This window comes from Plectropomus leopardus, chromosome 21 (assembly GCF_008729295.1).
Source record: "Plectropomus leopardus isolate mb chromosome 21, YSFRI_Pleo_2.0, whole genome shotgun sequence".
NCBI classification, from domain to species: domain Eukaryota; kingdom Metazoa; phylum Chordata; class Actinopteri; order Perciformes; family Serranidae; genus Plectropomus; species Plectropomus leopardus.
Window position 1 is genome coordinate 11401897 of NC_056483.1, and position 25401 is coordinate 11427297.

Consider the following 25401-nt stretch of genomic DNA (forward strand, 5'->3'; position numbering starts at 1 on the left):
CAATGCATGTGGAGAAATTTTAGTGGTGATGATGAAAATTAGCAAATTTTTTTTGCATTGATATGCAAAAAGAACCAGGTTTTTTTTTTTTGGCCTACAAGAATTTTTTGTTTTTGTCTTGCACCTCCACTGATGCCTTTGCCAGCGTGCATTGTGGACATTATTCAATTTGATTGTATGGGCCAGTGTAAAATTTCCCAGCAGCCTCACTGTCTCTGGCTTACACTTCCCATACCCACACCAAGACACACTATGATCCGAGCAAAGCCATAGTGCCCTGATGACGTCACTCAAGTCTTCCACAAAACATAAACTCAGGGGCCAAATCACAAGCACATGGCTGGTGCCACAGGAGTCAGCAGTATTTAGAGCCAGAACACGCATCCATGATTTGAAGCTTTCATAAACCATCTCAGCTGACATATGCATTTGGGTAGAAGCATGGATGCGTTACTGAACGAGTCTATGTGGCATAGGCTCAGGAGGCCAAAGTGTCAGGCGGCCCCCACGGCCTCAATCTGCTAAATGTCACTTGAATAGATATCCACTGACCAGGGAGAAACTTAAGATGACCACAATGAAACAAAACAACTATTAACACAAAGGAGATGCAAAATGACGACAAAGAGCAACTACAGAGACGCAAAACAACCACGAACAGAGACAAAACATTTACAAAGGGAAACTATACCGCTACAAAAAAGCCAAAACAAGAGATGCAAAATGATTACAAAGACACACAAAACTACTACAAAGTGATACTAAACTACATAAATAGACACAAAATTACTATAAAAAGACCTAAAACATTTACAAAGAGACATGAATAAATACAAATGGAAAACAAAAACAAAAAGATGTTAAACAACTTGAGTCTGTGTATCCTTCTCCTATGTGAGAAAGGTGGCGTGTGTCTGTACCCAGAGGCCCATTGCCTAATAATCCACCCATGGGTAAAATAGGTCTGAAATCCATATATACATAATTTGACAATATGCATAGTCATAGCTTTGTTTTCTTACATTCCTGGTCTCTCATTATGCAAAAAACAGGAAGACATTTTTGAGGTGAATTGAGGAGATGTCTAATATTTCTGTTGCAAATTGTGAGATCAATTTGCAAAGACATACAACTGCCTCTTATCTAGTAGGGAAGAAGCAGCATCTGAAGAGGGAGGAAATTGCACGTTCTGAGCAGAAAGCATCTTCTCCTTAAGGACACACTGAGAGTGGAAAAGGGGAAATCGAAAGGGGAATATAGATCGCTGGAGCAGGTTGGAAAGATGGAAGGGATTTCAGGAGAGGGGATGAGGATGATGGGTTCAGAACGAGAGCGTGCAAGCGAGTCGAAGAGGGCAGAGTGTAGAGGGAGGAACCAGAACAGAATCTGCAAATGTATTATTCAAAGGGAGAGATTATTGCAGGCTTGTGGTTTCATCTCATTTTGCTCTTATTGACAGGAAGTTTCAGGAGGGGATTGGGTTATACTCTTGCATGCTTTCTTGCTATCGATTCAAGGAGCATGGGACATATAGCAGTGGGAAATAATAAAGGAGGAAGTTCAGCATGTATTGTATGTTGTCTGCTGATAAACCATAAGTGTGTCATATTTATATATTGTTGTTGTAGGTGTAACAGTGACCTGTGAGTGTAAGCAGATGTGCTAAAATCAATAGCTTCTGGCACAGCTGAGGCATAACGCTCGTACTGCAGGCATTAGGCTTTTCTCCCTAATTGAAATGCATTTGGCAGTCATGGGGAGATGTTTGGCACTGCATCACAAGGCAGTTGTGAAATTTCCACATCTCATGGTACACGTCCCTTTGATAAATCCGTGATTTATGAGGATATTAAAATTCTTTGCAATCTTGACAAATGGTTTTTAAGAATGGCATGGTGGCTGTTAGATAAGCAGTAAACTTGGATGCATAGCACTGTCCAACAAATGGTATATTTATCCTTGCCACAGACTTGTATTTCATGCTTTGTTAGTTAAACATCCATTGGTCATCACCACACAGCACAGCTTCAGCTTCAAGTCATTTGTGCTCACAGTGTTTTCTCTCTCATTGGAACTGGTAATCACACCACTGCAGCGCAGTTTGTCTTAATTAAGGAAAATATTTGATGCTTATTGCAGCTCAGTGTCAGTTACAACACAGGAGTCACTCCTTTCTTTATCTGTGTTGCCCTGTGGCGGGAGAAGAGATCGATCCTCTCACTCTTGTTCAGTCATGACCTTGTGTTTAAAGTGCAAATATGCTAGACAAAGTGCTGCATGCACAACAACATGATTAATGCAACTAGCTGATCACTTAAAGGTCCAGTGTGTAGGATTTAGGGGGATATGTTGGTAGAAATTGAATCAAACATATTACATATGTATTCTTTACTGTATAATCACTTGAAAATAAGAATCATTATGTTTTAGTTACCTTTGAGTGATCTGTTCATATCCACATAGGGAGCAGGTCCAGGCACAGGCACAGGGTCCAGATTTCTCCTTAGCCAGGAGTTCAAGGTCCACACATAAGAAATTACCAAATATTCGATTTTATTTCACAAAATGAAAACAGCACGTTGGCTTAGAACACAAAGAAATAAAACATATTGAAAGAATAAGTAGGAATAGCACTTAAAAAGTGAAAGAAAGTTCTGTGCCAGAAATTCTATGTACTTCAAAATGAAGTGTGTTTTTTACAAACTTGACATAATTTGGGAACCACTGTTGTAAGGCCATATTTCTACAGTAGCCCAGAGCGGACAAACCAAACACTGGCTTAAGATACAGCCATTCACATTTTTTAAACATTTATTCAGTGCTTTTACCGGTTTAGTCACAGGATCATGTTTTGGACCGATAGAGGCTTCTGCAGATATTTCAGCTCTCGGTAAAAAGTTCCTGAATGTTTGAATCTTAAGTTATCAAAGAAAAAAAGGTAGGTACACAGTAGCAGATGCTGGGCTAGTGCCTCCTCTCTGATGAGCTAAAAATCTTCAGAGAAACACTGATTTGTGAAGTGGAACTGCTTTATTAAGTGTTTTTACTGGTTTTAATCACATTGTCCACTGCAGATATTTCAACTCCTGTTAAAAACCTCCTCAACAGTGAAGTTGCATGCAATCTGCATTCTTCACCACTAGATGCCACTAAATCCCCCTAAATCTTACATACTGGACCTTTAATGACCTCAAACTCAGGTTAGTCTTATACATACTCGTCCACTTCTGCTTGCATCCTCACAAACAGAAACAAATGTGCAACTATAACCATATATTCCACTCTCCCTGTCAGCTATCTTTGCATAGATCATATTGTTTGTTATCCAAGGACACCTCTGCAATATATGCTCAAAGAACAAGACGATAGATGGTGTGACATTACATTAAGTTGCCCAGCACACAAAACATGAACTGTGTTCAACATCAAAACAACACCACAAATCTGTTGCTCAAACAGCATCATTGGTGCTTCATGTAATTGATGGCATTTCTCTCCCTCCCTGCGGCAGCAATGATTAATATAACAATAGCTACTGCAGCAAATTCCCACATCTTCCATGTGACATGCATTAGTATTGTAAGCTCCTCACTATAGAAATGCGGCAGTGCAGCTTGTTTGCAGAAAGGGGGATTTCTGCATCTGTGCCATGAGAAGTAAAGTTTTCTCACAGAATGAAAACTGCGTTTTATTGGGGCAATTATAATTGATTGTGGATATTATCCTAGCTTCAACAGGGAGGCAGTTTGGCAATTTGGGTATTTCTTTTTCCTAAACAGAAACAGCTTTCTTGTTACTGCATTTCCCCCATTTTGGGAAGTGATGAAAATGCTACAGTCATTGCACCGGCAAAGGGAGTCCCAATTCACTAGAGCGCAGAGGAAGCTGGTGGGGCTTCTTTCTGCTCCAGCTAGTGTGCACTGAACCCCTGTCTATAAAGCCCAGTAAGGCTGAGAATCAGGGACCCGCTTCCATAAATCATTTCTCTTCGATTCTATCGTTGAAAAGCCATAATGATGACAGTTCTGCACTCAGTGATGCTTGATATTATAGGAAAGACCTTCATTCACCTCCTCAGCAGTTTCAATGTTAAAAAAAATCACCTTTGTAAGGAGCCAAGAAGACTTTGCATGTACTTTTATGCAGCATCAGGGTCGTAAATGTGATCATTTTGAAGCAGTCACTATCCTTGCATTGTAATATGTACAGTAACTGCATGTGTGTCCTCGGTGACAATGATTTAGCGAGACGTCTTTAACTGGCTCTAACATTAAGACCCCATTAATACTGATCTGCTTGGGTTTCAATGACCAGACACTATTTCTGGTCTCGATTGACACTAGTGTGAAAATGGCGGCCTTGTCCTTGATGACGTGTGTGTAAAGTGCAGAGTTTATTTGTAACATTGTTGCTTTTTATATTAGCTTTTATCTCAGGTGTGTTTGTATCCTGCATGCATGTGTTCCCATATTTATCTATGGTTGACATCCAGCTGGTCATAAATATTTGTCGGGAAGTTTAAATAGGGAAGGAGGCGTAGGATACGGACATGACCTTCAGCACACTTCACACACATATACCATCTCTCTGGTGTCAGTGCAGAAGCATCGCCATGAGCCATGTGTGGGCTCCTGGAAGCCCTCATTAGCCTCTATAGGCAGCTCTGCCACGCACTGCAGGGGTTTGTGGGGGATTTAATAACACCGAGTGTCATTCATCATGGCAGTGTGAGTGATTTACATGGACCAGCATGCACCTCTGCAGGGTCACATATAATGTTATAAATCCTAAATTCTTTTGTGGTGTCCTCGGGAGTGAATGCACATGAAACCAAATCCACACAAGACTTGTTTAAAGTGTTTTACCTCGTGTCTCTTAAGGTATTTCAGGGATCATTTTTGTTTCTTTTGTACTTCTTGAACGGAGGATGTCATGCTAATGTGCCCATTCCCACGCTGCTCCTCTGAAAACATCTGCGCCTCAGATCCTTCTTCTTTGACGCTGCAGCTGACTACTAATGCTCCCGTGCTTTAAAGGGCCTCCAGTGTCCTATTGTCATGACGGAAGCAGAAACAAAGAGAATTAAGTATTCTCATCGGCCCAATAAAATAAAACCAGCTACACGCAGAGCAGGTCCTCTCTGGCCTGCAGCCAAATCCTCCATTAGAGTCTTGTTAAAAAAAAAAAAAAAAGACAGCGTGCGTGTGTGTGTGAGTGTGTGAGAGCGAGTGGTGGGTGTGTATGTGTGGTCGTTAGGGGTTTAGTTTTTGCAGAAGGAGCTACAAGCAGGCGGCACCCACAGGTATGGATTTCTTGATTCCTACTGAAAGCAAAAATATGAAGAGGGTAAATGCTTTTAAGAGAAGCAATAGAACAAGAGCCTGATCGCACACAGTTTCTGTAACCTTTGTTTTTGTTACTGAGTGACAGATGGTGGGTTGGAATTTTGATTAGCACCAAATTCTACCCAAAAACCTTGAGAATTAAGTAGAGGCGCTGGGACTTTTCATTGTGGGAGAATGCCAGTGGGTAAGAAAAAATGATAATCTTGTGTAAAGCTTGCAAAGGCCCTTTATGTCCTGACATTAAACTGGGGCAGCTGGAGTTTAGGGGCTTACAGGTCCAGTTTGTGGGATTTAGGGGCATGTATTGGCAGAAATGAAATATAGTTTTTTTGTAGTGTATAATCACCTAAAATTATGAGTTTGGTGTTCAAGGTCAAGGTGATCTCATAAAACATGTTTTTTGCCACAACTCAAGAATTCAGATGCTAATCATGACAACATTTTACATATTTTGCATACAATTGCGCCGCAGTAATTCTGTTTTGGTACTTTTAAATTAGCTGTTTATATTTTCACAGGGGCCGGGTCCTTGTCTACTGAGTCCGTCATGTTGTTGCCACGTTTCTAAAGTAACCCAGCAAGGAAAAACCAAACACTCTAGGGCCATTTGAGTTTTCAGGTTAGCCGCCGTAGTTCGCAGCCCAACAGCGATGAGCTGAACAGTCTCAGAAAACACTCATTTCTATCATGGAACTGCTTTATTCAGTGTTTTAACTGATTTAAATCACCTGGTCTGTTTATTTTGGGCGGGAAGAGACCTCTGTGGATAATTCGGCTGCCTGTTAAAACTTCCTCAACAGTGAACACTGAAGGAATTTTATCCTGGAATTCACACTTAGCACATGGGAGTAGTTTCAGCTGGTTGTAATCTGCAGTCCTCACTGCCTCATGCCACTAAATCCTACACACTGCTCCTTTAAACCTGAGGGCTAGTGTGAATGGGAGAATAACAGACACTTCATGGATGTAAACCATATATATAACGTATATGTAATACAGTACGTTCGTTGTGTTTGCACACAGTGTGTGGGCTTGGAATTTCATTTTTTATCCATTCTAAATGTTTCTAAGGTGCTCAATCTCCAAACCTCTGACAAAACATCAGCTCAGAAGATGTAATGCAGGTCTTCTTGAAACCACACATCACTTGGAGTCTGACTCCTATTATTTAGTCATTAGAGACCTCCAGGAGAGTCAGCCCTGCTCCTCAAGCTGTGTCTGACGGTATTTTTAGAACGACTCTTACAGCAAGAGGATGAGATAATCAGCGGGTATTGTGACCTTGCTTCTGCAAAAGAGGTGTGCAAGGGCGCAACAAGGTGCTTTTATTTTGTCTGATGCTGATAAACAAATGCGTGCAGATGAAGTTAGGCAGTGATACAGAAGTCAACTCCACTCAGACAGATTCTATTATACAGCTTTAAGATAAAAGTCTGAGCAGTTGACCGATAAGCAGCAGGGACAAGGGTGAGTGGACTCAGCACACTGTAGAAGTACACAGATAACAGGCCATGCCTGCAGTAAGAGCCAGAATAAGAACTATTTCAGAGCAAGGTCTTGATTTCCAATAAACTTTCTTTTGCTTTGTTGTGTTCTGTAGCGTTTTATCGCCTTACTCAATCTTGGCTCCCTCTCTATTGACCTGTTAGAAGAATGATGTTTTGTTAGGGAACAGTTGAATCTAACTTTCATTAACTGCAACCGTTTGTTTTTCCACAGCGACCAGGCCTTAAACACCACATGCTCACTTGTATGCACATACATGCAGACACAATATGGATGCCAGGTGTTTACTATAGGAGCTTTAATGAGGAAATTAAATATTTAGAGATTTATACAGCAACTAAACAAACCATTGGCCCGCTGCCCCTCATGCAGATTGCTCAGCAGTTGTGGCCATTATGCCAGTTTACGTGCTCTTTACGAGAGGAGTAGAAGAGGTGTGTGTTCCACACTGAGATGCGGTGTGACTCCCGGTATATCCTGAGCATCTTTTGAATGATAAGGCCATCTTGAAGCAATTACATGGGCTGTTAGCTCTGTCTGAACCCTCAGCAAACTCTGCTCATAGTCATTTAGTAGAACGCGCCACAAGGTTAAAGGATAATTTGTTGGATAGGGATTAAACACCCGGAAAACTTCAACAAGTGAAGATATAAAAAATAAGCAGGTTACTCATCTGAATCCCAGAATAGATGTTGCGTGTATGTGATTGAGCTAGTTAAGTGAATATGAAACATTTGCTCACATATCAGACCCAGCTTCATAAGCTTAAATTGATGTAGGAAATTCACTATGGAGGTTTAAAGACAGACCATGCAGGAAAATGATATATGAAGAAGTTATTAAGTCAGAAGTTGTCCCTTTCAGTCGCCACTTATGAGCCACTAAGTGTGTGGCTGTGTATTTTTCTGCAGAGAATCTGCCCTCAGACTACATTTTCTTATTTTCTGTGTTCAGGATGCTTATGAGTTTTACCCCCACAGTGCTGAGGGGAGGTCAAGGATTTATAAAAAGGTAGTGACCAGGTACCAGACCAAGAGACAGCACTGAAAAAACGCTCATAAAATAAGGTGAAATGCCAAGAAGTGAATCTGGGGTTGACTTTTAGTAGGCTTGAGTGTTATTTTTTTCATGAGAGGAAAACAAAGTTAGATTATGTTTCCATAAATATGTAATTCAATTACCATGGATGGTAATTGAACTAAATATTTATGGACATACATATATTTACAAGCATACATATATTTATTAAGTATTATCTACTGTGCTGACTTTGTTGTTTCTTCTCTTGTATTGTCTTGTATTATCTTGTATTTTTATATCTATTTTTTCATACCTTTATATCATCCTAAAATTTCACCAGGGTATACAGTATGATGGTATCACTGTGTGGTGTAACTCCTCCTCACACTGAACAGTGAGTTTGCTACCTTCCACAAGATTTCATAGCTTTTTCAGTCCAATAAATGAGCAATAGAAACCCGCAAAATGCCAGGAAAGTTGAAATTATTCAACTTTTTTTCTTTATTAAACAGAAAAATACAAATACTACTACATTACCTGAATTGCCTTGTTAACTCACAGTAAAACACATCATTCAAAATAGACAAAAACAAAATAAAACTCACCAAAACCGTTTAAGTTAGTCTTGTAAGCCATGTAGTTAGTTAGTACACTGTTCCAACAGTTGACTGCGCTGATTCAGTCAAACTAAACCCCTAATTCAGTGAGTTAGATGTGAATATACATTGTTTTTCCTTGTGTCCCCGTCTTTCTGCCATTGCTGGCCTGTTGTTTACAGTCCTGTAACATTTTCCCCTCCATTCTGGGTCATGGTGTCTGTTAGCTCAGCTGCCTGTTCCACCAGTAGAGACTGGAGACTGACCTCTGGTGGTGCATGCTGTGCACTACATACAATGAGTTAAATTGAGAGAGGAGGGCTTGTATTTTTGATGGTTTACCGTTGGGATTTCTAAATACCTTGCTATGCCATGCCAAACTTTTACTTTCACTTTCACTGGCGATGGTGTTTCCAGTGACAGACAATACTGCAGAATAAACCTTTAAGGGCCGTTTCACATGTCTTGGTAGGCAGGTATGTTTCATGCAGTATGACTTTGGTATAAAGTTTGTGCGTTCATTGTTCTTGATGACTTTTCATTCCAATTCAGTAAGTTTATAATCACTTTAAAATCTTGAATCAGGGATGTGTTAACTCTACTCTGATGAATTAATTTCATTAATATTATGTCAGGCAGAAATACCACAGTCATAATGAATGCCTCCTTGGCCTGATTTTAATCACTTAATAGCAGAGTGAATGCAGATGAATGAGCTCTGCTTGGCTGATTCTCATAAACAATCTCCCTCCCTCAAAGTCTGCTGTTGCTGCATCTTTTCAAACTGAGTTTTTCCTTGACTGTTTGCGTTTTCAGAACTCCACGGGTGACTGTGTGCTGTACATTATTATTGCTCCTGGCAAAGAAGTAATGGGGTATGTGATTTTATTACAAGGGGGTTCAATGTGGTGTACTGTACCTATTTTTAGCCCACTGCTGGATTACTGAGATTTGATGGAGTCACAGACTGCTGAGTTTGCACCAGTAGCACTCCACCTCAGATGGACTCATTGCGGCATACATCCCCTCTGTCTGCATAATGACACCAGCCCAGTGCTGCCTCCAGTGGACAAAAGAGGGAAGTAACACCAAAACGGACTACTCCATGAATGAATGAGGCAATGGCATTTGGAGTGATGCCCAGGACAAGAGATGCTTAGTCCGTGTTTCTGCTGAGCTGTGCCCAAGTTGCTCTCATGATGGATAGTCAGATGATGGCGCTCCATAATGAGCAGGTGGCCTACTTTTCCCAGAAAGGCAGCCAGTGGTCTTGATGACCTAATGGTGCAGCGAAAAGAATGCCACAGTGTATTTTTCAAGCAATGGGGCATCTAAATAAAAAAAAAACAACTTGTGTGTGATTGTTGGTTTGCTGCATTATGAAAATACGAAACAGTTTTTTCTCCCACTGCAGTACAAACATCCTGTTAGAATTACTCCATGTGTGAACTGTTGTTTCTCCCCTTCAGGGCTTTCTACCTGGATCAGTCCAACATGCCACCTAGCTCTGCACCCAAAGCTGCCCTCATAGATAAGGTAAGAACAACCTCACACAACCCCGTGCTGCATTCATGGCATCATGGAATCTGAGGAGCAGGATTACATCTTAATGCTGCAATGTAGAAGTGCTTAAAGGTGTAACAACTTCCTGAATGGCAGTAAAAAAGTCAACTTATATGTCAAATTGAGTGAAGAAGAGCTGTGGCAAATACCTGATTACTTTAGTAAGTGACATTGACTTTACCAGTGTGAATTTATGATAAATAAGGGCTCTGTATAATATAGAAAAATATGTTTCCAGTACAAATACCAGTGCCCTTTAAGTGATACAATGCCAGTAGAGTACATTATTCATTTTTATCACAACAAGTTTATAGTGTCTGGTAGCATTTTAGTGTAGTGTCACACTTTGACGGCATCTCTGCATGCTGAACTACCAATTCAATCAGATGCACCTCGCTCTACTTCACCAAAACAACTGTAAGGGCTGTAGCTGCTGTGGTAGTGGGCCAGTCACACAATGCATTAAACTCAATAAGGCTTGCAGCAATTGGCTATATATGGGTACAAAAAGAATAAAGTGCAAGTACTGTTTGATACTACTTGGTAGTGAGTTATTTTTGGCGATACCTTACCAAGCTGGCCACCATCATTAGACATTGATAATTGGTTGAATTTAGGTTGTTAACAACAAAATTCAACTTCTTCCAAAAATCTCATGTGATCTTGATGTAGAATAACGACGTTTAGTCATAAGGTATGTAAAACATCTGCAAAATGACATGATGTTAACATCCACAGAACTTGAAATTCTGACTTCTCTAACTGTTAGACATTTAAAATATTGTCAACCCAAATTTCATTCCAACCAAAATCTGAAATCCAACGTCTTTTTGCTGTCATTTTCACATCCAGTTCCATATTGGTTAAGTGAGTACCTATACACAGCCCTTACAACAAATACATAAAATATGCACCAAATTCTACCTGAAATTACTATAATGAAGCTGACATGAACATGTTTTCCCAGCAGGAAACTCTCTTTTATTATAAATCTGCATTAAAAGCACAATCTAAATTTTACCTGACAGAGGAGCACAAGCACCTCATAATCAGCAGATCTACTCTTTTTATGCACATTGTTCACAAACAGCTTGACAGTGTTTTTTTTCCCTCATTGGACCTTCCACTAACCCCTCTCCTTCTGTTCCTGCCCAGTTGATGCGCCCCCTGAATGCTCTTGAGGAGCTGTACCGTCTGATGGAGAGTTTTATCAGTTGCCGCCGCACCGCTGCCTGTCAGTACACCGCCTGCGGGGCTTCCGGAGTGGGGCTGCTCAGTGTGGCCTCTGAGCTCTGCTCGCGTCTGGGAGCCACACACATCGTCATGTGCAACAGCGGCGTGCACCGGTGAGTGCGTGGGCACATATATGAACCGCCTCCAGTTTAATTATACGTTCCTGCTTACCGTTTTCTTTCTTTTGACAGCTCTCTTGCAGTTTACCTTTCTCTTTCATCTCACTAGCATTAACACTCTGCTCACCTTTACCACATCTACCACAGTTTCTCCCTGGTTCCTTGCACCCTCTTTTATCCTCTGTCTACCTCTCAATTTCATGAGAACCCTGCCTGCACTCCACACCATGGGGATTTTCTATTAATACCCGTTTCTCTGCATTAATTACCAGCTGCATATTCTAGTTAATAGGGCCCATTGTTTCTTAGGCCAGATAAGGAGCATTCAAGTAGGTATAGCACTTTACACAAGGAGGAGACAGGTCAATTACCTCCATTTGCATTGAATTCTATATATGGCAGCCTTCTTCACCTGCAGCTGAGGGCACCATTCATCAATGCATGAGGGCAGAAACATCCTGATCGTTTGTCACCACTGATTCCTAGCTTTCATCTCTCACCTCTCACTCTGCTCCTTCCCTCAGCGTGCCCACCCATCTTTCTGATACCCTCTTTCTTTCCCCCGTGACAGTTTCCATATCTCTGCGTCTCAGTCACATGCTCACACACGTTCATGCATTCGCTAGATGTGACTGATGGTTTGATAAAGTGCCGTGGATGGAGCCGCCTGGTTGCCTGAGCTCTAATAGAAAGTTCCTGTCCGTGCAATGACTGCTGCTACTTTATTAACCTGCAGCCTGTGTGCGTATACGTGTGTGTGTGTCTTTGCAATCACACACACTGGTCACAACTCAGCCAGACAGGCAGGGTAAGTGTAGCGTGACACAGCAGGTGACAGGGCTTGCCATATTTAGGATTATTTGTGAACTGGCTTTCTCCTTAAACACTGTTTTACCTTCCAAAGCTGCAGACTGATGGGTGTATTGGATTCACAGGAGAGCAAGTTAGCGAGGCTCTGCTTGAAAGCAAGTATTCGCAAAATCAATGTCATAAACTTTTGCCGTCAAGATTTTTATGTGTAACGCCTCTACTATTGACAGAATACAGATTATACCCGAATGAACCAATTTCACTGCTTTCTCAAACATTAAAATATTCCAAATTTATTACTTGTATAAATGGTGAAACTAAATCTGGTATAATTGAAAAAGCTGCGAAACCAAGCCAGTAGATTAGTAATGTGGAAATTGCATTATCAGTGTGGCAGCCTTCTCAGGCACTATTGATTGGATTAGTTGACTTGATGGATGAGTTTTAATAACAGTGAAAGCGTGATATTTTTGGGGGCATCAGCATTTTGCAATATGCAGCGCTCCTTTTCTTCTTCAGATTTTTTTTTTTTTTTGGTCCATCACCTCACACAAACACTGTTAAGAGAGGCAAGAGGAGAGTTCACTGTCTGACAGCAGAACAAAAACGATATCAGAGGAGGGAGAAAGTATCACAAGCACAAAGCCTATTCCACATTCCAATTTGCTTTTTATTCATTATAGTTGAATTTCACAGAGTAGTTATTTCTCCGATATAAGCCTACGCTTCTTCTCTGCTTATTCTTCGTCTTCAGGCATCCTCTCTGTCATTCTTTCTCTTTCTTTGTGTTTGTCGCTCTCTTGTTTCATCTCATTTATCAGGATGGACTTAGCTCTGGATGGAACACAGAGTGTAAATGGGATATGGGCTGGAACAACATAAAACAGATGGGTATAAATCACCTCATACTATCTCACCAGCCCTAATGAAAAGGGAAACCGCACAGCCTCACACACACACACACACACACACACACACAGATTTTGTGCAGTTCCTTCATCCTGCTCCAGCTGAAGAGATATTTAAAGATCCTCTGTGGGTGAATTTTTTCTCTCTTCCTTTATTGGTGTGGGAAGCTCAAATTAGGTGCTTAAAATATTCTGGGGTGGCCTGCGAGAGGACATTCTTTTGCAATTCTCCACCAGGATATCTTTTGGCACATACTGCAGATGATTGTTGAGTTCATTACTTTTATCACATCATGTTATGCCGTCATAATGTTATGCAACTGGACCTTGGGGGGCTTTTAAATCTTGATCTGATTGCCTCAAAGTTTGGCTTCTGGCAGCGCTAAGTTCCTCATCGCACATCTGCTCTTTTTTTATTCAAGTTTTTTTCTCAGTTGGTATGAAAACTGTACCAGAGAGATGGAGATACTAAACAAACAGCTCATATTTCTTCACAGCCCCATGGCAGTGTTACTCTTTGTAACTGAGCCTGGCAGTGTTGAAACTTTGGACAGTTCAATTTGCAGTGAAAAGGCTCTGGATCGATATACTAGTACAGCTTGTTATCATAGAAAGGTCACCAGCAGCCTTGATACTTGTCACAGGCTCTCTTAGGATTCATCCACATGCTGCCATCTGCCTCTGTGTGTGTGTGTGTGTGTGTGTGTGTGTGTGTGTGTGTGTGTGTGTGTGTGTGTGTGTGTGTGTGTGTGTGTGTGTGCGCGTGTGTGTTTGTGTGAGAAGTTTAGAGAGAGAAAGAGACACATTGCATCTAAGTTTGCTGTAACTAATAAATCACAGACTCACGTCAACACTAATTTTACGCACATCACACCCGTATGGCGGTGTGAGCACATTGCCTCTGCCACAGGAGTCACGCTGACTTGTCCTTGGACCTGTTTCTCTCAGCTGCAACAAGGAGGAAGTCTCCTCAAAGTGCTGAAAGTCCAGCACGAGGTTTTATCCTTTCTTTCTATTCAGTCTAAAGCAAAGATCAGGAGCTTTGGTAGTCTCCTGATGCCGTGTGTTTGCTCGCTGTGAGTGACATCTCAGTGGCAAGTGAAATGATTCATTAGCGAGGATATGAGCAAAGGTGATGCGGGAGGAATGTGAAGGCAATGACAAGGTGTCAAGGGGAGCAAAATGCGTGCGGGGAGATTTGATATAATCGTACAGAATTCTGCCAAAGACCCATCATATCTGGATGAAGCCCAGAGTTTGAATTTGGCATGCTTTTGTTTTCTGTTGATGTTTGCTTCAGTCTCCATCTGGTGCAAGGACTACTTTCACTGCCATAACAGCATGTTAAGACAGTGTTTATTATCACTATAGATGATTGTGTTGTGTCAAATCAAAGACTTTTACAACAAAAGAGACATACATTAGTGTGATAAGAACTACCTCAAATGACAGAAACCCTCTTTGGGAAAAAATATTTGACATGTACTTTGGTCTGTTCAGGCACTCAGCCCAAATCCTTTTTTTTTATCCAGACTGTATTCAGATTGATTTTAGAAAGAATGGACAGCAAGAAACGCCATGAAATGCAAATCGTATCAAAACCAAATTTCAAGGTGGTTTGCAATGTGATTCTAATCGGATTTCTACAGATGCATCTCTTACACTCTAGCTGCTCAAATCTGATTTCAGTGTCTTTACGTGCCAAACACAACAGTGCCGTCAAATCCAGAGTGATGGAGGTGCTGAGCAGAATTCATACTTTACGAGCAGAGCACTATGGAGGACAACCACGCCCCATGTGGTGATGCGTGGTATCACAGTGGAAAAATTTCTCCAAATTCACCCATAGACCACCTTTGTAACAGAGATGTCTGTAAAACTGCTGACAGGACACCTCAAACGGCAAACAATGTCAATTATGGCTCTTTTTATTCCGACTTTTTAATCCATGGTGGTTTTATATTTATAAAACCTCAAGTTAAGAAAAAGCCATTAAAAAAATCTGTGACGTCAACACAATGTAGAGTCTATGAGCCGAGCTTGAATTTACGGGCAGGTTGAGCAGGAGAAACACTGATGTGCATGTGACGTAAACCCGGAAGTGTTAAATCTGTTTGCCGTATGCACCAGGCACGCAACTCCCTTGTAATGAATAGGCGCCATCTTAGCATCCAGTATCTAGTTATGATTATAAATCTATGAGGACAACATGGAGTCTGTAGACAGATGCCAAAATAAATTGCAATAAATAGCCGCAACTTAACAGTGCGATTTCATGGAAGTCAAATTGATGGACGTCCATTTCTCATGTGTCCATGTTGGAACGCCACATTACCAGCTTTGCTACATGCGTATGACATATGTCATATATAGTATGACATTTGTTGTTACCACGGCAACCTATACAGATAGTTTGGTGATGTCTAGACACACAAATCCAATCTCATCACTGGCAAATAACAGTGTGGACAGTCTGTCTTCAAGATCTCATTTAGGAAACAAATCTGATCTGCTGTATAAACAAAGCCTTTGATTTTACCAACACAGTGGGGGCGGAGTTTGTGATCTATACTGCAGACAGCCATCAGGGGTCAACTGAGATGTTTTGGCTTCCCTTTTTGGGAGCTGTCATGTTTTCCATCTTTGTATACAGTCTGTGTGACAAATACAGTGTATGCTTTGATAGTACACCATGCGTGAAATAGAAAGATCAATAGCCGATGCTCTCTGGCAAAGTGAAAATATGATTATTCAGCATCATCCATTTTCTTAGAATGAGTCAGAAAGCAAACATTTGACCTTGACCTTGACCTAGCGTTTTCCTTCTTTGAACAGCTGCACCCTGAGTGTGACGCTGGAGCAGGCCATCCTGCTTGCCCGAAACCACGGCTTGCCCCCTCGCTGCATCATGCAGGCCACTGATGTCATGAGGAAACAGGTATGTTTAACACACAAACACACACACCTCTCTACATTTTAACTCAGCCTCATGTCATCACTGCTACAGCTCTTTGCTGCCACAGTCCCTGCAGTGACATTTTCTCACTCTGAGTAAATTTGTGTTTCAATCTCTGCATTCAGAATCGTTAGATAAACTGTTTTCTTCATTGAGTCAAACAAGGCTGCCGAAACAGTGTGAGCAATAGATTTAATGGTGCGGACAGTAAAGAGGAGCATTTAAGCTGTTTTAGCTTCTTTGGTCTTTGTTTGATTTCCTTCAGACACTATTACTTCAGTAGGAATTCAATTTTTAAAGGCAGCCAAGGATATGTTTTTGGGCAGTAAAAGATGTGTTCGCTGCTGTCCACAAGCAGAAATCATTAGCTCTGCTTCTGTCTGTATCATCATTTATTTTGCTTTTTCCCCCTGTATCACCCCTATACGATTTCAATCTTATCAGAAATGCATTCACTGCAACCAGAATATGATTTGACCAAATGAGGTGGTAAAAAGAAAAAAAGAGTAATGAGAAAGTGAACAGATTGGTCGAGAGTCTGGAGGTTGTTTGTTTGTCCGTGTGTTGATTTGGGGTCAAGGGAAAGAATTCCTATTACTTTCTCAGGGCGTACGCACCCGCCTCGACAAAAGGCTCCAGCCATGACCGGATCTTGGCCCATATCTCAGACAGTCATTAGAAGTTCTGTGAGTGGTGGTTATGTGGCTGTTTGCAGTGAGAGGAGAAGTTCGTCGAGAGGCTGAGATCCTGCGGGAGGACAGGCATTTAATTTCTGCACTCAGAGAACTGGGCTGGCAGCCAGGAGGATGCAACTCTGTGCATTGTGTGACCTTGAGCACTACTGTATGTGGCTGGGGAAAAAATCTGTCTTGAGGAGGGTGTGGTTTGAGATATTTGTAATGGAATAATAAAAGGTGCAGGTATGTAAATTTGCTCATGGCTTCCTGGCAGAGCAGATTGTGTCATTTTTCTGCGACCGTCATGAGACATTTTCTCTTTTCTTGCATCCTCATTGATTGAAACACCGCAGAACAGAGCAGTTCAGTCTAGATGAGTCTGCTCTGTATCTGCTGTCAGACATCAGCTGACGAATATGAATATCACACAGGGTTTTGGATGACGCTTCTTCTTCCTCGCTGAATAGTCATACTTGCTGATGTAAAGGTTATCCACACAGCATCCAGCCCCAGCAGGTCCCATCCATCAAGCCCGGACGGCATCATTCAAAATGAGAATGCATGAGTGATTTGGGCAAAATGGGTCTAAAACAATTTGATTTGTGAATTTCTGCACAGCAATTTCCAATATTTGGTCTGTGTAGGCAGAATATATATAAATATATAAACTAATCGATCAAGGTAACTCACACTATCACCCTTTTGGAAGTTATTTTTCCTTTTTCAGCATTTGAAAAGAGTAACATAGAACTGTTTTTATTAATGTATGAAATGTATTTCAACTTGCAAATTCAGAGAAAACTACGTACGGCTGATAAAGTGAAATAATCTGAATTCAAAAATGTCTCATTGGAAATATTTATTTCACTTTCTCATTGATGTTTCAACCATTAAAGCCTTGGCAGAATATAAAGTTTCAGTTTTAGGTGCAGAGACATCATCTTTAAAAAAAATCTGCTTGTTATTAAGTGATGAGATGAAAATGAAAAATGAAAACAGTTATGCAAAATACATGCAGCATTTTCAATGTGTGGGTGACTTAGTGTTCATTATAAACTAGCAGAGAAGGGCTCTGTATGTAAACACTGGCACATTATTGCGCTTTGCTGCTTCTAGGACAAATAATACCATATTTGTCCAATATATCTTTTTCTCTATACTGTGTTTGTATCCAAGCTAGCAGCAAGGATCTAATATTGACTCAAGGCTCTAATATTGAATGTATTGCCAAGAAATTTTGAACAGGAGTAATGCCTCCCAGGGGCTTAATCCTGAAGTCTTTGCTGCTTATCTGATTTTTCTGGCATCAGCACCACCATGAGGTGATTTTTTTTTTTTTTTTTTTGCTATGAAATTTGTGACAAACATTCATGTCTCCTACAAGATGCATGTAATAACGAACTAATTTGCAGATCTTGTATGCTAAATGAAAATAGTGAATGCAACACCTGCTAGTCATCAGTATGTTAGCACTGTAATTACATGCATTTTGCAATAGAGAGGCTAGCATTTAGCCTAAACACAACACTTTGAACTAAGTGTAGTCTGAGCCCCCAGAAACAGCGCCAGTCTTTGAAGCCAATTTGACATAGTGGCCAAACAGTGGAATTACAGCCTCCTGGTCCCTCGTGTGATTTTCTTGAGCTGGACATTTAACATGATTATCAACATACATAGCAAACATAATTCATAAAATAGATTAAAAAACAGTATGTTATATGATAAATGTTTGCATGCATGTATGAGTTTATGTGTATGTGTATGGATGAGTGGAAAATTTCATTAACTCTCTCAATATAGTTTGCAGCAAAAACAGCAAACCTCCAAAGCACATAGCATCTTACAAAAATGATTTTCCAAGGTGTTTCCTCATTTGCTTATTAAACTATTTGTTTTGCTATGAGACATTTGCTTGTGTTCTTCCTTTACAGTCCCATGGATGCAGAAAATCCTTTGAAAAATCAAGTTTTTTTGGCTTCATGTGTCACTGAACAAATTTAGGCTTCACCTCCAACGCCGTGTTCTCTCCATGGTGCAGCCTCATGGAGCCGCTAGCATAGCTTGCTCTTGTTCTTGTTACTTGTGAGCCACGCCAAAGACAAATTGAAAATCAGAATCTGACTTTATTTCTGACATTCCCCTTGATTTGCTCTTATTTTTTGTTTCTGAGATCTTCAGTATGTAAATCAAGTTTCACTCGCTTAGTTTTGTTTTGACTTTTTGTCTCATCTCATCTATTCTGGGTGTCATGTCCTTTGGGGACATTGGGGGGCATCTCTGTCCGGAGGCATCAGAATGGATGGCTGTGATAGGCATTGAATAATTGCTGATGCTATCCCGTTATCTGGACGTAACTCAGGGCGGACGGTCAGATGGAAAATGGCAGAGTTGTAACTGAGAGGTCAGCTAATGCACTTTTGGCCGGTTGCTGCCGCTCTGCTTAAAGAGAAGACGCTGATGACCTCCCCGGATAATGATTCGATTGTGTATTTTTGCTTTGGTGCGTGCGTCACAGAGGGAGAGAGGGTGTATTTATGAGTGCAGGTGTCTCTAAATTGAGAGTCTGACTTGCTTCCTGCCCCTCAACATTTGTGTATCTGCCAACTCTGCGCACAGCCAGCAGACTACAGGAACATTAGCGAAGAGCGGACATACTCCTGACTGGGTATAATCAAACTCAGTCACACACACACTCACATACAGGAACCATTCATCTTCCAAATCCCTTACTACTTGCTTTTATTTCCTTACAAAGACTCTTGTGCATGTGGTCTTTTGCTTACACAGTTAAAAGAAGGACCGATACTAAAGACAGACAGCACACAGCTGCTGTACTTTAAGTTTTAGAATCTCAGCATGCATCTTGTGACGTCTCATTTACAGCCCCCAATGAATGTAGGGGCTGTTTAGACTAAAACCGATTCCTTTTCTCTCTCAGGTGACTTTCAATCATTCATGGCTCTGAACTCAAGTCATTAAATTCCCCCTAAATGTATCCAGTCGCAGCTCATCTGTGGTCCCAGTGGATCTTTTAAACACATGTGCTTGTGTGTGTGTCTTCTCCCTATGGTGTTTTTCTTAGCTCTTGTTTATGACTGTTGCATTTCAACCTGATCCATGATGTCATGAACTATCGCTGCCTGTTTGTCTTTCAGGGTGCGAGAGTTCAGAATTCTGCCAAGAATCTGGGGGTGAGGGATCGCACGCCGTCATCAGTCCCAAGGTAAAACTGCAGCCACATCCTGTTTACGCAGGGCAACATCAACATCAGGAATTAAATGATCTCAACAAGCTCTGCATGTTATAGCTCCTTTTTTAAAGAATGTTTTTTTTTGAAGGATTTCTCATCGTCCAAGCAGCCATTTATTTCCATTAATTTCACCTGTGCATTGAAATCAACTAGCAGACAGAGAGTTGATTAGCTGTATCATGATGGGTAGTCATGGGTAGGAGTTTATTTCACTGTGCTGTGGTGTAGTGTTAAACCAGGAGGTGATGCTCTATGAACAAATATCTGCATATGAATGGAAATAAATAAATAATGCTGAAAAAAAAGCTAAATCTTAGTCAGACAAAAGCCATTGGGTCCCAAGATTGCATTTCAGTCAGTGCGTTGCACCTCTTTTGCTCTCCACTGTTTACCTGCATGCAATCAAAACATGCAGACTTTAGATAGTTGGGGACGGGGCTGGCTCTGTGATGGACATGGCTAATTTTTAGTAGAGGTCAAGAGACTGAAGTTAGAAAGGACAGGAAAAAAGCAGTAGGAAAGACGAATAGAACAATGTTATTTTCTTTAATTGTGTGTCTTGATGTTGGAGTTTACTTGAAAGTAACATCAAGGACTTTTAGAAACTGCCTCTATTCGTAATTACTCTACCATGTGGGGATAGCGTAAACCAAAAAAAGAAGAAATAATAAATAAATAAAAGTGTTCCCTGGAAGGTCTAAAAACTTGTGGTATACTTTTGCAAATAGTCAGCAATTATGTTAAGATTTTCCCCCCAAACTGAACTATAATGGTTTGAAAACCTGCTTTTATAATGTCTACGTTGCTTGTGAAATTCAGCTTTTCAGAGGTGCATGTATCTGTGCAGCGCTGTAGGTGTGTGTATGTGCTTTCTGTGCAGGACTGGGGCCAAATGGTTCCATTAGAAGGGAGCTTCCTGCACTCAGTAGCCCCAAGATGAGGACAAGGACTGCCTCTGCCATTTGGCTGTGACATATAGGCTTTTGTGTGACAGGCAGCCCTTTTGAACCTTTTAGTGAAATTGACAAACACAATTAAGTAGCGGGATGATTAGTGTTGAGACATTGTGGTTGCAGAGCAAAATTGCTGCACTCTCAGTAGGTTCATGTCATAATTGTTGCAGTGTGAGTGACTACTGCAGAATATGGAAGTGTGCTTTGTGAGACTTTGGCTGCTTGTTCACTGATGTGTAGATGAAAAGGACAGAAACATTTTAGTGAGTTCAGCCTGCAGCCATTTCTCATCAAGACTAAAAGATATGAGTGGTGCAATCATTATATCATCATTTAAACTACAGAACGCAGCAGTGCTTTATTAGGATGCAAGAAACACAGCTGATTGTGCTGAAAATCGCACTGAGATTAGAAAAACACTGATCAGTTATGGTTAATGCACAATAAATGTGCTGTTAGAGTTATATTTGTGTTCATTAAGGCGGCAGAACAGGCCATATAATTCTTGACTGTGGGTGCGTTGGCAGGATTTGTTTATAGACTTTATAATGGTAATAGTGGAAAAAAGAGGGATGCCGTTATGCAGAGTTTCATATTCTCTCACAAATGCAAACAACTAATTTATGAATTATTCATGTGGCATTTAAAACACAGAGCATATGGCTTCTGTACGTTTAAGAAGTTGTATTTTTTAAAGCTTTAAAACCAACAACACTTGTGACGGTAGCAGCTAAACTCTGAAGTCCTTTCTCACTGTTTGAACATAGTTAATGTTGTTTGACTTTGTAGTGCAGAGCTGGATGTGTGCTGCTAAGCATAATTATTTCTCCACGGCTGACAGTTTTCTGTAGCTTATATTTCTGGTTACACTTCCTTTGCGCCAAACAAAAGACCTGTTGCTGTGGGAAGTGACATTTCCCTCCAGATCATTGCTTTGTGTTAATGCACTATGAAATAGAAGGTAATTAAATGCCATTTTGCGTGCATGTTTCTCTGATCAGGTTGTACAAGCTGTGCCAGCCTCCACCCCCTGATGGCGACCCATAATGCATTGTGTCGAAGAACATGCTGAAGTCTTGAGAAGCTTTGCGTCCTTCTCCACCCATGAAGGATCACCCTAAAAAAAGACAGTCATTGGGTCCATTTTTATATGTCCAGGGTAGCTGCCTACCATGTAAATAGAATTTTTAAAAACGTAAATAGTATTTTTAATACATTATATATTTCATTGTTGTACTTTATACATATTTTGATTTTTTCCCATGTAATGCATCAAACAAGACAATGACTCAGTGAGAAAACAAAAGATTTATAGCTGAGAATTCAGTTAAATTAGCCCAACGAAATAGAACAAATCCCATCAGTTTACTGTCGGCATATTATGGGCTAAAAATGATGTTTGTTTTCACGGGGGACATTTGCATTTCATCTTATTAGTTTAATTTGCATATGAAATAAGCAAGATAATATTGATATAATAGATATTTGGCTTTGCAATGTGTTCAGATTAGCCAATAATTTGTCTGCTTCCCTTCAGTTCCAGCCTCTATGCTTTATTGATTGTTTCAGTAATGGATAATTACATGACTGTGTGTTTTGTAACGTTCCTCAACAGGTTTATTCACTTGTAAATATACATATGTAGTGTGAATGTGCTAAAAGAGCTTCCATTGTGTTTGGATTTCTACGACTGTTACATGCATGCACATGAAGATTTTCAATGGTTTATCAGTATTAACATATAATAGGTTTTTTTGAAGTAGAGCTATGAGATATATTCTGTTATTTTATATCGACAGTACTCAGGATTAAAGTGTCTCTCTGTTACTTATTACTGAATGTATCATTGTAGGTGGATGTCTAGCTCAATACTATGCAAACACACAATGGTAATAAACTGCATCTATAAGCTCCAGTGATGTTTCCTGTGTACTGTATGTCTGTTTCATCTCATTGGAAATGTTTGGTTTTTGGGTGTTGGGTGTTCTTTGCCAGAAAATTTTGAGCATCCAACACTTAATATCCTGTGTTCTGTTGAATTTTTAGGTGTCAATTGGTGTCTTAAATGTATGAATTTAAGGTGCAAATGTCTTTTCATATTAAAGTCCTCTGCTACTTACATATATATATATATATATATATATATATATATATAATTTTAGTTAAAATAATCATTTTCTGGACAATTTTTTCCTAGTTTTTTTAATTTTCTAATAATTCTCTCACCAATTTCAGATCAACACCTTGTCAATTTCTCACAATTTGTAGGACATTTCTTGTCAAGTTGGTCACTGCCTTTTTCCTGCATGTTTTTGAAAGACAGACTCATTTACTCAGTTTCAAAGGGTTAGATAGCTGAGATTTTGGCTGCGTTGACTTTTAATACGATCCTGCTTATTTCGGTTCGGTTCAAAGGGCTATTTTGGCATGAGAGATATATGTTTACATTATCAAAGTGTGAAATGTAAACAAAACATGCCAGACATTTATTTACATACAAGAACCTGTTGCAGACTGCTTTGAGGAAACAAGTTCAATCTGGAAACAAGACAAAAAGGTGCAAAGATTTTGAGATTGAACGTGCCCCTGGTGTCCATCCAGGTTTTAAAGAGTTAATAGGACAACTTCAGAGGACCCCCTCGAAAAAGCTCCACCCCATGTCTTGATGAGAGCCTAGCTCCGCCCCTGCAACTAACTTTTGTTCTCTGTTTATTTTTTATCTTTTAAGTAACATATTTACTGCTACATTGTTTAATTAATCAATTAATTATAATTGCATTAAAAAAAAAAAAGACTTGTTGCGCTTTTAACTCCTCTTTCGGTAATTATTAGAATTATCTGCACTTGCGTCAATAGCTGTCAGCGCACGTGCACGTGATGTTGCGCAGTGTGTTAGTGTTCAGGTCATGGATGAGCAGCCACACTCCGGTGAACACAGAGGGCTTGGCTGAGCCCGGCGGATAAATGGGAGTGGCGGTGGCACCGTTAACAGAGCTGGCAGCCAGTGAGCGGAAGATTTGTAGTCTCTGTCACAGAGCTGCCGTGCCATTGGCTTCTTCCGGGAAGCTGCCGCCAGAGAGTCAGTGAGGCGACAAACTGTGGACGGTCCCGGGCTGAGTCTCCACAATGAGCCGGGCTCAGAGCCGCCTGCTCCGCACTTGACGCGAACCGTCTGAACTTGCACGTGCATCCACTGCGGCGCCACTTGGTGACATTTTTTTTTTTTTTTTTTTGCACATTTTTAGTCGCCGAGACGCCTCTGTGAAGGACGACGGACTGACACCGGCTCACCTCATGATTTCATCCTGCTGATAAAGCTCCTGCGAGGCACAACAGTTTCTTCATGGCGTCTCCACAACAGTCAAGAATTCAGTCGTATCTGGAGAAGAATAAAATCGGACCCTTGTTTGAGGTGAGTGCACGAATTCAACCAACAACTCTGAAGTAGTTGGCTGCTATTTTAAAGGAGCATTGCTTTGCACCAGACTGCATTAATCTGCTTGTCTGTATAGTTGTGCGAAATGATGAGCGCACATCTGCAATGTGAGCTGTCACACCGGAGTAACTGGTACTGTAGATGTTAAAGAATGTCATCATTTATTTTATGCACTTTGGTGTCTGACTACTCCCTGAAATGTCCCACTGCGCTCCGTTTATGAGACACAGTAGTACAGAAACACATGAAGGAATATCAGCTGTTGTGTTTGCCCTCTCATTTCCATGCTCAGCCTTTGATTTGCATTTCAAGAGCTTTACCCTGCTACTGCCTGTCTCGACGTTGTTACAGTTAGTTGAAGTTAGGGCCACTCAGAAAAGCCAATTCATATTGCACAGCAGGATTTACTGAGCGTTCTGCTACAGAGGACACAGCCAAACTAACTACCTGCCTCTGTCTGTTTGTCAGTCAGGGGATCTGAGTGTTTTTATCCCCGGGTTGTCTCAGTGTGGCACCTAAGCAACCCAGGGGAGAGCATGACTTCATCTTTGTTTGCTATTGGATTTCTTGCTGAAAGCAGGACCGCACAGGTGTGAGGCATAATCAGAGATGGAAACACAGAAAAAAACATCCAGTTGCTTTTGCCTGAGATGCAGCACATCTGTGAATTTTGCTTTATCAAGATTGACAAGTGGGAAAAAACAACTGGATCACTATTTAATGCAAACTGGGGGTACAGTTGGATGTATTTATAGCAAAGAAATATTCATATGATTTGTTCTGCAAAGTGCTGACGTTTCACTTCTGTGCTCTGGCTGGATATGTAGTAGCACACAAACAGGGGCTGCATGTTAAACAGATGTAAGAGCAGTAGTGAGTCTTGTTTCAGCACCGTGGACAGAGACTCATACCGAACATGCATTTAACCGGCGATGAAGACAGCTAATCTTATTGTGAGGACACAGCAGTCAGTGAGCCTCAATGATAGTCCTTTGTGTGCTCTCACTGCTTGTTTTTCCTTCCTCCATC

The 25401-nt window shown here is 40.7% G+C and overlaps 2 protein-coding genes across 2 annotated transcripts in view; both read left to right on the forward strand.

The window, feature by feature from the left end:
- prex2 (phosphatidylinositol-3,4,5-trisphosphate-dependent Rac exchange factor 2) overlaps positions 1 to 22851 on the forward strand; it is a 115989-nt gene extending 93138 nt beyond the window's left edge. The window contains exons 37-41 of the mRNA XM_042510369.1: positions 9937 to 10003; positions 11186 to 11376; positions 15936 to 16038; positions 19889 to 19956; positions 21938 to 22851. Of these exons, the coding sequence (XP_042366303.1) occupies positions 9937 to 10003; positions 11186 to 11376; positions 15936 to 16038; positions 19889 to 19956; positions 21938 to 21983 (475 nt within the window). The 3' untranslated portion in view covers positions 21984 to 22851. The remainder of the gene's footprint in view (positions 1 to 9936; positions 10004 to 11185; positions 11377 to 15935; positions 16039 to 19888; positions 19957 to 21937) is intronic.
- Positions 22852 to 24030: 1179 nt separating this feature from the next.
- The window catches only part of c21h8orf34 (chromosome 21 C8orf34 homolog), a 74315-nt gene continuing 72944 nt past the window's right edge, over positions 24031 to 25401 (forward strand). The window contains exon 1 of the mRNA XM_042510609.1: positions 24031 to 24348. Within this exon, the coding sequence (XP_042366543.1) occupies positions 24280 to 24348 (69 nt within the window). The 5' untranslated portion in view covers positions 24031 to 24279. The remainder of the gene's footprint in view (positions 24349 to 25401) is intronic.